We start from the raw sequence: 16,684 nt of genomic DNA, 5'->3' as shown, positions 1-16,684 counted from the left end.
AAATTGCAGATAACCTAATTTTTTTCAAAGAACATAGAATGACCTTGTAAATAAACTTTAAGGGACATTTGTTATGGGGTGATCATCTCAAGATCAAGGGTAATACGGGTAGAGGTGACGGGATCGCCGCATTTGGTTTCACAAACGGTGATCCTATGCGGCAGTGATCCGAAATTATCCTCACTTCTCAAACCACCGCTCATCCAGTGGTAAGATGTCTATTTTTAAGGTCGAGTATCCAATATCATCCTAAAACATTAATCTTCGGCTGAAATTTGAGGACAAAAATGACTCTCATTCTAAAAGAAAAACTGATATATCAATATATAATTACTATATTATGTCAATATTATATATATTATATATTATATTATATTATTAATCATATTATTATCATATTATTATTCAATTTTAATTCTAAATTATTGTAGAAATATACTATTATACTCTATATTTATATAATAAAATTATTTAATATATTACTTCTATTTGCCTTTTTTCCCTAAACAAAATGAATATTAGTATTAAAAATAGTATATTATAGGTATAAATAAAAAATATTAATTCTATAATAACAATTAATATATCTTTATAGGATTAATAATTTACAAGACTAATAAGTATATTTTTATGAAATATATCAGGGATAATTTTGGTATTGTATGGCTAGTGATCTTGAATAGCTATAGATAATGATCATCAATGATCTAAGATCATCTAGGCAATCCGATTTAAATCATCAACACCATCTTACAGTGCCCACTGATCATCGCCACTGCCTCTTTCATTGTACATGAACATATTTATTTATAATACGATGTATATTTAATTGTATTGTATCTCCATGCAGTCTTTTTTTTTTTTTTTTTTTTTTTGTACAATGGAAGCAAACCCAAAACTAAAATCAAATGAAAGAGGAACAATAAGTATGTGCCATCATTAACTGAGATACTGAGTGGGCAGCGTGTCCTCATGTTCAAACTGTATATTAAAATAAATCTCAGTGGATGCCAACTAATCTGCTGCTCGGTTATCTTCCCTAAATATGTAGGTAGCTTGGAAAGGCACCAACCAAGCACCAACTTTTAGCATAAAGTTGCAAAATATCACGTAAGAGAAGAATGAATTGAGGAGCATTGTGGGAGGAATGACTGATTCACGTGATAGCAGTCGTAGAATCCCCCTCTAGCCAAACCTAAAATGCTTTAAACTCAACAACAGGTAACCCTCCCTCCCAAGCAGCTGCCAACTCAGCCAAAGAAAATATGAAGCCAAATCTCCTCATCTGCATGGAGTAAGTGTTCCATATGATCTCGACTCAGAAACCCACCTCTAGCCACAGAGCTGGTACAACTGCCATTGGGATTATGATTCTGTGACCTGGCTCCAGGTTGACTGCGGCGAAGGGGTCGTTCTTTCGAGGCATCAGCATTTGAGGCAGAGTTTAGGGCTGCATAGGAGGGACTCTCACATACGGACATATTATGGAGGCAGGTTACATCATCCTGTAGAGGAATTCAGCTTTGTTGATTAAGCGTCTACGAGAGAAGAAGTTGGAGGAGGCAAAGTATCATTTTCTAGTTGACACACATCGTTTGCTTCGAGAGTGCCATGTGGTCCAGTCAGACATGTCCTTCAGAAAGTGAACTAGATTGTGGGCTAGATTGCCTCATTTGCTGCTCATCATTCGGAAGGTATTTTTTGGATCCATATGTCTTTCGTTCCTTTCTACTTTGTATAATCTTATTGCTGGTGATGCAACGTTATGCTCACACAAGAGTGGCCGATGTAAAAAAAAAAAAAAAAAATCTTTCAACTGTCATTACTCATTAAGGAAGTACGTGGCATTTTTTTTTACCTCAGACATACCGAGGTAAAGTAGGTTGATAAATCTTCTCCACCTCCCATTGGGACTTCCAAGGCCTTGAAAGCAGTCATCGGGTCACTTGCACCCCGGAAGCAGCGGAGAATGGAGAGCAGAACGCCACCGGCGGCGGCCGATGCCGGGTGCGGCAGAGGAGACGATGATCTCCTCCCCATCCGGCGGCTGGAGATCTCGGACAACTCCAAGGGCTTCGTCGAACTCCTCGCCCAGCTCAGCCACTGTCCCCCTCTCTCCGACGCCGACTTCCGCGCCCGCTTCGCTGACATCGCCGCCCTCGGGGACGACCACGTCATCTGCGTCGTGGAGGATCTCCGCGCCGGCCGGATCGTGGCCATCGGCAGCGTCTTCATCGAGAGGAAGTTCCTCCGGGGCTGCGGTATGGTCGGCCACATCGAGGACGTCGTCGTCGACGCCGCCATACGCGGCCGCCGCCTCGGCCAGCGGGTGGTCCGGTACCTCGTGGAGCACGCCAGGGCCGCCGGTTGCTACAAGGTCATCCTCGATTGCGATCCGGATCGGAGGGCGTTCTATGAGAAGTGCGGCTTCTCGGAGAAGAGCGTCCAGATGGCGCTCTACTTTTGATACGGAGGAGCCTAGGGTTTTCCTCCTTTAATTTATTCTGTGGTAACTTCTTTTATTTCCTCGTAAATTTTTTGTTGGTGGATTGGCAATTGTTTCTATGTATCTTGTTAATTTTCTTCTCCAATGGATGGATTTGTCTTTCTGATTCTAAATTCTTGGATTATGCCCTAGAGCAGAATTATTTACATATTGATAGGTATCAATGTTGCATGATTTCATTCTATACAGGCTGAACTGAAAACTCCTGATAGCGCAGCCTACACTTAATTATTGTTTTAACAAGGGAGGTAGTTGATCTATCTGTGATTAATCTCAAAGATATGAAATTTGATGTTACCGTTGGTTCATTTCCATCAAGATACATGTTTAGAGATGAGCCCAAGGGCTAAAATTAGGCTACAAAACCGTTGGGTAGCCCTCTCCCAACCATGATCAACGGGAGGCTGTGGATACAACCTACAACTGTACCAGGAAATCTCGTGCGTCCATCATGCTATTACAATGACATTACCGTGCCCACGCACAACTATCAAGTCCTATACACTCTACATCTGTGCAATGCACCTCTATATATAAGTTGCATTTTCTAAATATTGATATATCACACATAATGTGACTCAATCACATGACCTCCTCTGAAGAGCATGATACCAACCTTTGTAGTCAAGCTCTGGTTGGTGCTACCGTTGGTATCTTGATATGTTTGCACTCTATTTTCTAAGTTAAAATACAATTTTAAAGGTTTGTCAACTGGATTAAAGATTTTTTTGGGCTTTATTTGTTAGAATTTTTTATTATTGACAGAATTAGATGAGATAGGGGAAGACGTTGAAGATTGCTTGGCTAAAGGAAGTTGTGGCTTTAGTCCAACATAAACTTACCAATTTAGCCATGAAATCCTACATTTATGAAGTTGCCAGAAAGTAGAACTACATCTGTTGATATAAAAGAAACATGCGTGAAATACTGTAGAATGTCATAAGAGATTTGATGTCACACATTTGAGGTGCTTGTTGAAATTCTGTATAAGGATCTGATTGCCGCTGAAATGGCACGTGCCATGCCAAAGAAAAAAAACAAGAAGAAGAAGAAGAAAAAGGACTTGAGAGCCCCTTTATCAAACTCCTTTGGCCCAGTTCCACTGTTTTATGAGCAGTGTATGTGGAACCAGAGTAGTCAGATGAGTTTCATTAGGTTTCTTTAAATATCATTATATTTCCCCCCAAATTAAGCTGACTTTGAGGAGCCCAAATATGTGGTGAGGGTATTGGCTAGTTATTTTATACTAGTGCCTTGATATTCCTGGGCTTAGTAGTATGCTGTGGAAAAATTGAAAAAAATGAAGAGGGAGAGAGAAGAGAAAGCTCCGTTGGTCAACTTTATTTAACTTTATTTCACCCTCCTGATAAAATAAAGTGAACCACATTAGCCTACTTTTTGGATGTTGAGAAATTGAAGTTATCATGACATTTTGTGCTCTTCTCCTGCTGGTTAAACTACTAATCATTCCCTAACTAGCAGAACTAGCATCCAATTAGGGCCTAGAAATTGCTGAAATAGGATAGAGTAATGTGGATCTCAATTCTAACAACCTCTATAAGTGGGTCTATACATTTTTTTGCTTATTTGCTGGTTGGTTTCTTTGGCGGGTTTCTTACCATGTACAAATGGAAAAGTTCTATATAGAGGTTAAAGAATCCTAGTTGTTTTGTGAACTTGTTGCTAGAAGGGCTATGCTAAAATATTTCAGGTAACATTGCAATAAGGGAATTAAGAGGGTGGGCCTTGACGATGGTAAGATTCCTCCATTAAAATCTGGGTGTTACGGGTTAGAAATATGGAAAAGAACTCTCTGCATGCAGGGATAAGGCTGCGTACATCTGACCCTCCCAGATCTTGCAGCAGGAGCCTCATGCACTGGAATATCCTTTTTTTAACGGCCATAAGGAAAATCCCTTAATTGGCTATCTTAAATTTCAGGTCTGCCCAGTTACCTGTAGTGATCAATGACGCTCTTCACGATGATATCCAGGAAGTGGAAGGACCTTAGACGAGAATGTTCACGCTCCCCTCTTGTTCTAATTTTTGTAGTGGCTCTGCTTTCTTGAATGTTTATGAAAGGTTCAAAATCATCAATATACATCCTGATCTTTCTTGTTCTAATGTTGCTAGAGATGATGCTTTGCTTAATCATTCGCAGTTTGATGATGACAAGATAGTGTACAGGAAAATACTTGTCAAACACCAAAAGATTCTGGTAAAGATGGTGCTCCTTGCTTCTTCTTTTTTTTGTCTCTTGACAAACTAACTTGACTAAAAGGTTCTGGTGAGGATTGGGATAACTAATGATAGTTTGAAAGTCATGTTGAAATTCTGATTTATGAGGTTGATATCTTCCTGCTTGGACACTGGATTTTCCTTTGAAAGTTGAAATCAGATTGAATCAATTTGGTTTGTTCGATGCCATAATTAATATATTCAAGTGAAAGGTGGTGACAATATGATATGAGCTTTTGGTGAAGGATAGCTTAAGCAATGTAATTTGCACTTATATCTCCTTTGACAGATCAAGAATGCCGAAGGGGTTGCAAGGAAATATTGAAAAATAATAAGCAAAATTTTGGGAGGAAATGAATTGGAGGAAGGCTATGCACCTTTGGGTTGAAGTATGCTTCAAGAAAAGACGGCAGCAATCTGGTCAGGTTTGTGATTACCTGAGGATATGAAACATGGACCAGTTGTGTGCTTTGCAATTGTGCTGTTGATTGTTGTGCTCTTTGGAGGACAATTGATGGAGTGAGTGGCAAAAGGTAAGCTTTAGGTGCTAAACCTAATGATAAGTTTCTTACATCACTTCCATAAATGAATGAAGAAATACTGATTGATGTTCGGGTATTAAAAACTGGCATTAGTTTGATGTTGAAAAAGGTAATATGTATTTCAGGAGTGATAAATAATTGCATATATCTTTCCCATGATTTGTTTCTTATTGTATACATATTGGCTGATAGAGATGCAGTGGTGGTTGTTACTAGAAAAAGATTGGTTATAGTGCCTTAATATAGTCTTAAAGATTTTAAAATTTGAGCTGAGATAAAAGGCTTTAGGAAATGGGGACAAAATAGAGCATAGAACAAGTGGTGGTAAAGGTGCTCTAAACTAATATTTTGGCAATAGTGCAAGTAGGCCATATAAGAAAAAGACTTGGGACTGCTTCAGGATATTTCAAAAATGTGGAGAACAGTAGACTGCAGAATTCTCACTTTTCTTGAAACAGGAAAGGGCTAATGGTTGGCCAATAAATGTTTACACGGAGCAAAATGGGGAAATTTTTTTAAAAAAGTTGTCCTGTCCTTCGAAACAAAACATAAGCGGTATTAGATATGGCAGACTGGTGGAAATGGGTCAATCACATTCAACAATCTTGTGGACATATCTAGTAAAATGACTTCCTTAAGGAGTGTGAAGTATTCAGTACTTTAGAAAGAACGAAGGAATTTAAGGTGCAAATCATCAATCTGTACAAAACTATCTAGGAACTATCCCATTTCAATGCCCAAATGGATGCAACCAAGGGGAAGAGGGGAAGAGAATTTCATACTGTTGCTTTTAGGCTGTGGTTAATATTAGTGGTCTTTTAATTGGGTCTTGGCAAGAATTTTCCGTGGTTCTTTAAGTCCCACCCCCTTTTTTCTTTTTTGCTATACCGGACAACTTGTACAATTCTAGTATGAATACATCCACAAATGTCAAATACAACAGGTCATGAAGCGTCGGAGGCAGCTCTCCCTCACCAGTCTAAAGAACACCTTAGAGTGATTTGTCACAAAGAAAACCACTCAGTCTGTAGCTTTATTGGCCTCCCTGTAGACATGCCTTTTCCTGATAATGCCACCACTAGCCATACCCCAGATGTTCCGAAGCAGGAGGTGGTGTCCCTCAGCTTTTCTAGGACACCCGGAGATCCAACCAATTTCTGTGGCCGAGTCACCCTCAAGCAGGATGGCATTGGCCCTCAGCTTACGCCGAACACGACAAAAACCAGCCCAAGCTGCCCTCAGCTCCGTCCCAGAGACTGAGATGTCGAAGATTGGGCTCCCTCCGGCTGCCACGACTCTAGAATCTGGGCCCTCTGATCACAAAATTTGCACCACCCCCTACCCTTTAGTCTAGTTGAAAGTTATTGGAATGGGTCATTTTCCTCATGGCTCTTTTCACTTTTTGGCTTTTTGGTGATCTGCTTGGGCAGCCCTTAAATTTTCTTGTGATACATTTTTTTGGCTCTCTTGCACGTCTAAATACTTGATTGGCTAAGGTTCTGCTTATCAGAGTCTTGCAAAAATGGAATAGCTAGACTGCTGAGTTACACCTGAATTTCTGATCTGGCCTTGAAAGATACAATGTATACATTTCAGTATTCAGTACAAGGTAACAAATTATCCTCAACTTTATTAACTTTATCTGCATCTTCATACTGCCATGATGACAATAGATAAACAGAGTCTCTGGAACTTGGTTCGTCTACAAAAGCTTTTCTCAATCGCACTCATTCTAAAACTTGTGGGTCAGTATTCCTACTGATTACCAAGATTGAAGTTGAATATCGAGCGTCGCCCCAAGCATCATCATCTTGTGGTCCTTGCAGCATAAGACACTGTTAACTGACACGTGCATGGCATCCGTATGGAAAATTATTTTGCCAGATTTCATATCCTTTATATTTTCAAGTGCTAACTACAATAGTTGATCATAACTAAAGAATCTACACTATAGCCATTGTTATATACGAACTTTCAACTATCCTCAAAATTACTTTCTTCAAACTTTCTTCGCACTTCTCAATCCGATGCTTTGTCTGATGCAGCTGATGCTAGTGCTGGATGATATCCGATATTTGCTAGCACAAAAGTGAAAGCTGATGCTGGCGTGGATGCCACAAGTTGTTGTGCTTGCCAATGTGCTCTTGTGAAGCTTCTTTGATGCACCCCAGGACTCGTTTAGGCTGGGAACCCTCGTGCTTTTCTAAATATTGCATGTGTAGGTTTCAATTGGATCATTACATGCTTCCTTTAGTGGATTGCATTATATAAGGCTGTTCACCACTTACCTGTAGCTTTCTGTTTTGGGTGTTTCTGGTCCCAGGCCACTCATGGCTCTTGTCTATGGTGAAAAGATGGTGCCAACTCTTGAGCTGGACTACCCTCTTGCCCGTTGTGTTCCAGCATATCAATTTTCTTTTTGCCATATTAGATGTTCTTATATTTCACGTTAGCAGTTTGAATTTTTTATACATACAAGGAACTATGATATCTGAATGTGCAGTGCTCTTTGAGATTTCTTTCTTTTCTTTCCTGAGAAATCCAACCTATCTTAAATTCTCACTTCTTTTCACTTATTTGTAAATTCTACAGTCAGTATGTGATATCTTTTTACAAGTTATATTTATAGAAAAGCTTTTACTTCAAATCCTTCTTGTTGGTGTACATGATCAAGAGTTCTCTGGGCCACCTCTGAAGATTTTGTTGAGGTGGCTGTACACTCATCAACGGACCAATACAGCTTGAAAAAGGTTTTTTTATCAAACTCCATTTTTCCCAAATACCGACTGTTCCTTTATCTATTCTTCTTGAAATATCAAGATTAGGTGGCTCTTCCTAATATGACATGCCATTGGCTGGTTTGGTTTTTCAGTGCATGTGCTCATCAATGTTCAAACTAGGGAACCTGCTAATTATTTGTATATTCTCCAAATCTTTTCCTTTGGACTTTGATCTTCACCATTTTAAAGAACTCCGGAATATTAATCTAGCAGAGCTATGATAGCTTCCTCCAATTGACTTAAGATGTGAGATCACAAGATCGTGAGTCCAGATTGTGGTGGGGGCATATCAATTGTGTAAGGTGCATTGCATCGAAATTTATACAATGCTGGAATCACATTTACCCTTGTTCTGACAGTATTTGAATCAATCTCTCATCTAAATGTTTCAGAGAGTTGAATCTAGTTTTATTTATTTATTTATTTATACTATAGAAGAAATTTATAATTGTGTCTTGAGAAGTTAAAACAGCTTGCATGAAACGTGCTTTTGTTTCTACCTTCCAGAGTTAGGTACCAAGACCAGCCATCAGACTGGTTGTCCTTTACAAACTTGTTCTCCATGGTGAAATCGGCGAGGCATTCTGTTTTCTGATGATCCAAAAAAGGTACAGTCCATTAAAACCTTTGTTCTGTGGGAATCATTTTTGTGATGGATTTGTGGGGATTTTGGTCAAAGGAGTCCCTGGAAGTCTTATGCCGCTTTGTTTCTGCCAACGTTTCAATTATGCTGATGTACTCTGGTGATGCTTCTCTATGAAAATATTATATACGGTTATTATGTAAATAAAAGGCTGTTATTCATACATTCAAGTTTAAATAGATTTTCTTGAAGAATATGGTATGAGTATAACACATGTCGCATAAATGCCGCATAATTGCTGTCATTCTAGTCATAACACATGGCTGTTATAGCAGAGCGGCAGATCAAGTAGGAGAGGGGGGGATGTACCACAAAAAAAAAGGGAAAAAGAAAAAAAAGTAGGAGGGGGGGCCACGGCCTCTTATAGGTTCTTAAGTGCACCCTCCTTGGACTCCATTGAAAATCCTACCTAATTTGGTACAATGCATATCCTCTAATAGATGAGTCTCACTGATTTCAACTTGGATTTTTTAGGAATTTGAAAAGGATCTGAACTTTTAGTAAATGCTATATGATTTGTTATTATAGCATAGGTTCTATTTATTCTGGAAAGAGATTTGAGACTTTAATGTTCACGCATGGATTGTTCTCTTAATTTTGAATCATCTCTTTGGACTTTCAATAATGATGCATTTCCATAAGATCTTAACAGCAATTCATGTTTTATTGTTCTTTAATATTGTTTGTAACTTTATCTCTTTTGACCCTTTTTGTATTGTACATTTTAAGTTAAAAGAGGTACCTTTTTTTGAGGGAATAAGAGGGGAAAAATCCCATCGGAGTTTTTATTAGAAGAACAATAGAGTTAGAATTAGTGTTTCCCTATTGTCATTGATGTCTGGTTTTGAGCTCTTAATTTTCCCCAAAACATCTTCAATGAAATCAGGAGGGAAGTTCCACCATTTAGTTTCGAAAGCTAAGTCATTGATATTGAAAGCAAAGTAAAAAATAAATAAAATCTTTCCAATAAGATTACCCTTCTTATATTTTTTTTATTTTGTATTCTCACTATTCATTTCTTGTTAGTGATTGAATATTCTAGGATTCATCACCTCCTCTCTTTCTCTGTGATCTTTTTTTTTTTAAAGTTCTTAGTTATTTAGATTATATTGTAATAAATTTGACTAATATATTTTCTACAAATATTGGTCAAGCACAATTTCAACATATATTTTTTATTAATAATTTTTTGTAGTCTTTATACTGGCCCTTTTAAGGAAAAAAATCTGGATCGGCTCTTGTATTTATGCTAAATAACAACTTTTATTTAAATGCTGTTATAAATGCCTATATGTATATATATAGACACATATGTGACGCCAGTGGTCCAAGCAACTGTTATGATGATCTTTATATCATTACGATGGCTTTTATATCTTAAAACATGGTTTCTGATAGCTTCCTTTCTTTCTTTCTTTTACCTTTATTTTTCTAAATGATAATGTTCTCTTACCTAGTTGTTAATTAAAAAAAAAGCCTTTCTGCACTCTACCCAAAAAAAAAAGCCTTTCTGCACTCAAAAGGGTGAACCTGCTCAAGCGAAGATGAGGCAATGACTCCACGCTGCAGAGGAGCTACTCAACGACCGTTCAGTTTGTGAGAATTTTTTTTTCTCAGTATTTGTGGAAACCATGCTTGAGTATATAATATCTGAAAAAATAATCTTTACATATTTAGTTGGTCAGAAAAAAATGGCACATTTTAAATAGCTTATGTTTGATTGAACATCTATATTTTTAGAAAAGTTAGATTAAATAACTGTTATACTTTAATAGAGAGAAAAATTTTATCTTATTCTATCTAAAAACTTAAATTTTTTTTTGAAAAAACTATTCTAATTTTCAGACGATAAAATTAGACTTTTTTATATTTCATATTATTTTTTTTATAAAATATAAAAAAATTATTTCTATAAAAAAATATTTTTCCATCTTTCTTCCTTAAAAATTCTAGGCAAATATAAAATATTTTTTTTATTTACTATATTTTTCCCATCCTCTAGGAACCATATTTTTAAATAGCCAATATTCAAAAGGGGTGTGATGGTTGTGGGGAGCTTTGCCTTTAGGTGCGGTGGGCAGGCACCAAGCCCAAAGGCGATCTGCTGTTAGCTTTTTCCTCTTTCTGATCTGCCACAAGTGTGATACCGAGTGGCCACCATCTTGACGGCAGGAGCTTTATCCAGGTGCGTCAGATGACGGTGATGGATGTCATTTTTAATCTCTACCGTTCAATCAATTCTGATATTTAGAGCATGCTGACGTTCCTGACATCTATGCAGTTATAACGTATGGTAGAGATTTTTTTCCTCCCCGTTATAAAGATCTTAAACCTTTATGTTAGGTGTTAAAATCGGCACGAGACACATAAAAAAGACAAGCATCTACTAACCACATCTACATCAGGTACATTTGAGTCCCAAATGGACAGCCTCATGCCCCTACTTTCCCAGCTAAGCTATTCTAATGATAAATTAATGCCCCTCTTTCTTCCCCCCGGGTTCTAGCCTGTCTCAGGTATCTCATAGTGCCCCAAAAAAAAAAAAGAAGTATAGAAGAATTGTGATTCTCACTTTGATATGCAAGTACCTGGAATTCTAGTGTTCGAATGATAATCTGATATATATAGGCTAATATATAATAATTGATATCAAAATATTTTAACCTATATAGTAAAAATAAGTTAACTATTATAAAAATAAGAATTTTTTGCATGAATATTCTTCTAAAAATTCAAATTTATGTGAATATTCTCTTAAAAATTATATTTATTTCTGTGCCCTCATAAAATACTGTTTTTGCACAAATACTCCTAATATAACGGTTAATAAAAATCATATATATTTTAATTAAAAATAAAATAAAATTTGTAGATTACTTTTGTGTCCTTCATCGCGATGATCTTATGTATTTTTCTTTTACACATTTATCATTAAAGATATTTTGGTCATTTTAATTTGAAACAATTAATTTTTTAACGGTGTTAGATGGCGTGGTACATATGCAAAAATAAGAATAAAAAAATGGTAGAATAGTATTATATATGCAAATATCAATTTGGGCAGGATATTTATGTAAAATTCGATATTTATGTAAAAAAACTTTAAAAATAATTTACAATATAATTTTAAAAATAAAAAAAAATATAATTAATACTGTGATACTGGATCAGTTAATTTATTCTGGATAAAATAATTAAGTGCTGATATTTTATATGTATGCTCCGTGCAGGTGAATGCGAGATGATGAAATCTGTGACTTCCAACCCTTTTGTTTTGATGCTGCTAATCCAACCAGCAGAGTGAAAGGTGCGTCCGTATCCCGTTCTGGGCACGCGCCGACTCCCTTGAAAAGGATAAAAAAGAAGTCTTATCCTCAAGCACGACCGACTCCTGGCTCCAGCCATATCTGATCAAGGAAACGTGAGCGGGACCACCGGACCCGTCTCATCCAACGGTCACGATGCACGTTGACGCCAAGACCGGCTTCCACGCTACGGCGGGGTGGCGGACCTGAAGGGGATCGTCCCTGCAACGTGGCCGTCACGTCCACCAATGAGGGGATCCCTCCTTTTCTAAAGGGTATCGTGATCCGTGAGTTGGATACAGCTTCTCCTATCCCCAAATCTCCCATCCCATTATTCCTGTCCTCTCCTTTTCCCCCATCTAATTGCATCCTGGGAGATGGATGGGAGAAAGAAAAAGGAAACCATGCCTCACGAAAAGTTTTGAATGTGATCATTTTAGCAGCATGAGTCACACACGGCTACTTATTGGTTTAAGTTGTCAATATAATGTCCTATAAAATTCGAGAAGCCAACGGTTAATCACTTCATATATGGTAATGACTGTTTATGATTCATGGAGGGGTCATGCTGCTATCTTAATCTTTTATAGCCAACTTTTGGATTGTAACTCAAAGGCATTATAGAGTTTAGAGACATTGGTATATTCTAGGCCATTTTTGGCAAGATGACAAGGATGTCTCCCTCTGTTCACTGTTTAAAACCTGCCTCTATTTGCTGAAGGTAGCACTTGAAAACCTGTGGCCCTAAATTCTCAGGAAGACTACAGATTTGTTCCCTTTGGTCATCCTTGAAGTAAATTTAGCAAACTCCTTTGTGGAGTGGATGAGATATAATTAATTAGAGCAAAGTGAAAATACATACAAAACGGCAGCTATATGACTTTCTAATAGTGATAGCTATACATTTCCCTCCTCCTCCTTGTCTGCTTCATTTGGGGCCTTCTCCCACTGGTAGAAAGTTCATCCCTAATGAGACATCTCTGGTTCTAAGATCACCTCCTCCACCATCTTCGCTTTTCTATACGCTAGGTTCACACAGCCGGGTTCGGGCATGGCTTCTGCTTGCTCGCAGAACAGGTGCAGCTCGCACGGGTCTCCGATAGGGTCTTCAAATAACAAAGAACCATGGAAATTAAAAATAAGTATGTTTTATAGTTGAGGTTAATTAAACGGGTTCCAAAAGATCGATACCTTGACTTGTGTCTGGAGTTCTTTGATGTAGTCGACAGCCAGATCTAACATGTCAGCAGTGTTGGTTTGCTGTGAATCCAAAACAATAATTAGAGAGTTCTTTTTCTTTCTTTTCTTGGAGAAATAGTTTCAAGAAAGTGTTACTGTTTCATTGGAAGCGTGGCAATACCTTATCCATGTTAGGCACAAGCTCTTGTAGTTTCCTCATTCTTTCACTAATTCTAGTCCTTCTCACCTGATAAAACCAATGAGTGAGTATATGTAATTAGATGCTCCTAGGTTCAATCACCAAGCTTACTAATGGAGAAACAAACGAGAAATTAAGAGAGCAATTACCCTCTCGGCAATGCTTCGTGGGTGAGTGGCGCAACCCCGTTTGGCTCGGATCTTGCAAGGAACAGCATCCTGGAACTGTATAAATTTTTCGATTGCAGCCATCTCCGACGAGGTCTTTGGCAAGCTAAAATGATGGGTGAGACCCGATGCATGGCTCCTGATATCTCCATTCTGCCAAGCAAGCAAAGAGATGCACTTAGAGAAAGAAGCCGGTCTAAAGGGCAGGGGTGATCAAGAAGAGATACCTGAGGGTTTGATGGGTTGAGACCCGCGGTCATCTTCCCCTCGGCCTCTCTGGCTCTTTTAAGCCCCGAGTAGTTATCGGAAAGCAGAGGGGAGTCATCCCAGGAGGCAGCCGGAAAGCCCGGCATGTAACACCGGCCGCCGCCATTGCCGACTCCCAAGTTACCATCTTCTGGGCTACGTCCCCCCATGCACTCGCTCCCTATCTCAGAGATCTGAGACATGAGCCCGGCCGAGGAGTTTTGCCTTGAAGAGAAGCTTATCTGACCCTTTGGAGGATTTGTGCCATCCCCCATGGAGCCATTCCCATTGCTGAAACCCGTGATGCCTCTCATCATCGCATAGCCTATAAAACCATAGAAATTTAGCCTACTTTCATCCGAAAACTTCGTAGCAAAAATTTATCATTACAACAAAAGACAGAAAAGAGAGTTCAGAACTCTTATTAGCTAAGCCATAACTGCACCAAAAAAAAGGGACAAGAGAAATGCTAAACTTAAAAAAATGCCCCTTTATTTACCAAAAAAAAAAAAATTGCCCCTTTTCCCCTCCTTGTCTTCTTAGCGTCATTTGTTTAGGCAAAACAGGATGAAATTTTAGCTACCGTACTTATTCCAAAAGCAGAAACTTTTCCAAAATTTCCGATTTTGCATCTTGTGACACAGGTTAAATTGCACGGATAAATGTGAAATTTTTCCATATATACACTGTTACAGAAGCTAGTCCAATAAATAAGCAACAGTTCTATGGAGAAGAACAAGGGAGAGAGTTACCATTTTCTACATCGAAGCGTGAGAAAAAGCCCGCGGGGGAGCTACTGTGCCGAATGAGATTGAAGCAGTTCCCGCCATCGCCGCCAACGGCGGCTCCGGCAGCGGTCTTCATCTGCTCCGCCTCCATGGCCATCGAACTCACTACACGGTACGAGCTCTCGACCGGGCTGGGGCTCGGCAATTGCTGCTGCTGCTGCGAGTGATACAGCAGCTGGGAAGCAGAGAACCCGCCGCTCTGCTGGCCCGCGAGCTCCTCCGCCCCGCCGTGCTCCATCGTCGCGGATGCCGCCGCCGGAGGCGCCGGCGGGGCGAACTGGGGGCTCCTCTGTCCGCCGCCGGCGGAGGCCGGTTTGTTCCGGATCTCGTCCCTGGGATCCGGCGCCAGGAAGCGGGCGAACATGGCCTCCGTCTGGAGGCTCGAGGGTCTCGCCGGGAGGAAGTCCTCGCACACCTCCCCAAGCAGCGAGCTCGGAGCCGATCGGTACCGGAGCAAGCCGGAACTCATCTGCTGCTGCTGCTGCTGCTGGCCGTGCAGGATATCGGATTCCTCTTTCGTGTGGTTGAAAGGCGCCGTTGCCGCTAGGTACGGAACTTTCAGATCCTTCTCCGCCGCCGTCGGAGGAGATCCGAACATCATCCTTTGCTCTCCTCCTTCTCTGCCTCCCCTCCTCTCCACCGGATCGGGCCGGGAGACCCCTGTCCGACCCTTTTTATCCTCTTCTTCTCCTCCTAGAACTCGTCCGCCTCAGAAAGCAAGCAGAGTTTTAATTTTTGTAGGTTTTCCGGAGAGATCTTGAGCTGCAGCTCTTCAAACCCAAACTATTGAAATCAAAACCAGATCAACACAACAGCAGAAGCTCCAGTTCAACTGACCCTCTTCGCCATTAGCCGAGCTTAAACCTTCCAAGCTTCGATTTTTAACCGAAATTCGCCCGTTTCTCCCCGCTCAAACACCAAAAACCGATCGGAAACAAAGAAAAAAAAAAAAAGCACGAAATCTTCTAAAAAAGCTATGAAAAGAACCCGAGAAAGTGGTTTCTTTCACGCCTCTCCCCCTCCTCCAAGCCTCTGCATTACTCCACTCACCATCACTATCGACCCGAGCGAGCGGTCCTCCTCGACCTCTCTAAACTCCCCCTTTTTAATTGTTTTCTCCCGACTTCGTCTCCCCCAAGCACCGAAACCAAGGAAGCGGTTTTCGGCTTTTTATATCCAAGGAAAAAAAGGGAGATAGAGAAATGCCAGAGCGTCGCCAATGAGCGAGTCGCAGACGCGAGCATTCCCACTTCTCCCCCCGCATGTCGGCTGATACATATCGACGAATGACAAAACTATCCCTACAACTCTCCGATACTTCCGAAAATGCCACTCCATGGCTAACTTTTATTGATTATGCAAAACAATTTCGCATAGTATATCTTTCTTAATATAAATATAACTGAAACTAATAGTTGTGCAATCCGTCAAGCATTATCAAGAAATTATAATTAAAAAAAAACAGCAAGATGGGTTCAAATCAACTCTAGTAATAGGAAAAATGCTTTGGTGCAAATAAGCTTATGAGTTGCCTTAACAAAAGAAAGATTGTGAATTATAATTTTGTTGAGAAGAAGAGAAAAAAACTCCAATCAAAATTGATGGAAAAAGAGTTTATGAAGAATAACATTGTTATCCTTTGCTCTCTTTTTTTTTTTTTTTTGGCTAAAAATAGTATTTCATACATCATGGGTACGAATACACCCAATAGAATCAGAAAACAAAAAGTTCGGAAGTGCTCCGGGCATCTCTCCCTCCTCAGCCCATAGGGTGCCTCCTGAATGACTCGCTACGTATGCTGCCGCCCTCATTAGCCTCATGATATACATGCATAGTCTGAAATGTAACACCCTTTCTCAACATCATTCAAATATCGCGGAGCAGGGGATGAACTCTTCTGTCACTGCTCGGGCCCTTTCGGACCCAGCTGATCACCGTGGCCGAATCATCCTTCAATAGGATTGAACTCGCCTGAAGCATCCGCCACGTATAACACAAGCCCATCCCGGCTACCTGCAATTTTGCCCCAAAAACCGAAGTATCGAAAATCTGACAATCCCCGCTGCCACCGCACTACAGTTTGAGCCCCTG

General features: G+C 39.8%; 2 protein-coding genes across 9 annotated transcripts; one reads left to right on the top strand and one right to left on the bottom strand.

Moving 5' to 3' along the window:
• The first annotated feature begins 1,895 nt into the window (after positions 1-1,895).
• On the top strand, positions 1,896-12,567 carry LOC103711383 (glucosamine 6-phosphate N-acetyltransferase 1-like). 8 transcript variants are annotated; one of them, XR_016397798.1, is made up of 4 exons: positions 1,896-5,277; positions 7,332-10,894; positions 11,053-11,114; positions 11,940-12,567. XR_016397798.1 is itself a non-coding variant. In XM_089926090.1 (2 exons), exon 1 carries the CDS (start codon positions 1,970-1,972, stop codon positions 2,465-2,467), a length of 498 nt encoding a protein of 165 aa, XP_089782216.1. In that variant the 5' UTR covers positions 1,896-1,969; the 3' UTR covers positions 2,468-2,509; positions 8,574-10,379. The 8 variants fall into 8 exon arrangements, 2 of the variants coding, with proteins under 2 accessions (XP_089782216.1, XP_038977150.2); XR_016397796.1 differs by lacking the exon at positions 11,053-11,114; XR_016397793.1 differs by having other exon boundaries at positions 7,332-11,114.
• A 245-nt stretch (positions 12,568-12,812) lies between these two features.
• LOC103711382 (transcription factor bHLH122-like) lies at positions 12,813-15,836 on the bottom strand. The gene is made up of 6 exons (XM_008797503.6): positions 14,558-15,836; positions 13,787-14,130; positions 13,542-13,712; positions 13,375-13,440; positions 13,206-13,274; positions 12,813-13,120 (listed from the first exon to the last, which is right to left on the bottom strand). The coding sequence occupies exons 1-6, from the start codon at positions 15,192-15,194 to the stop codon at positions 13,046-13,048; spliced, it is 1,362 nt and encodes a 453-aa protein (XP_008795725.1). The 5' UTR covers positions 15,195-15,836; the 3' UTR covers positions 12,813-13,045.
• Positions 15,837-16,684: the final 848 nt, after the last annotated feature.

Source organism: Phoenix dactylifera, chromosome 11, assembly GCF_051530095.1.
Source record: "Phoenix dactylifera cultivar Ajwa chromosome 11, Ajwa_hap1_PhDact_Kaust_v1.1, whole genome shotgun sequence".
NCBI classification, from domain to species: domain Eukaryota; kingdom Viridiplantae; phylum Streptophyta; class Magnoliopsida; order Arecales; family Arecaceae; genus Phoenix; species Phoenix dactylifera.
Note: the sequence above shows the minus strand (reverse complement) of the source record. Positions and strands in the feature narration are given on the sequence as shown.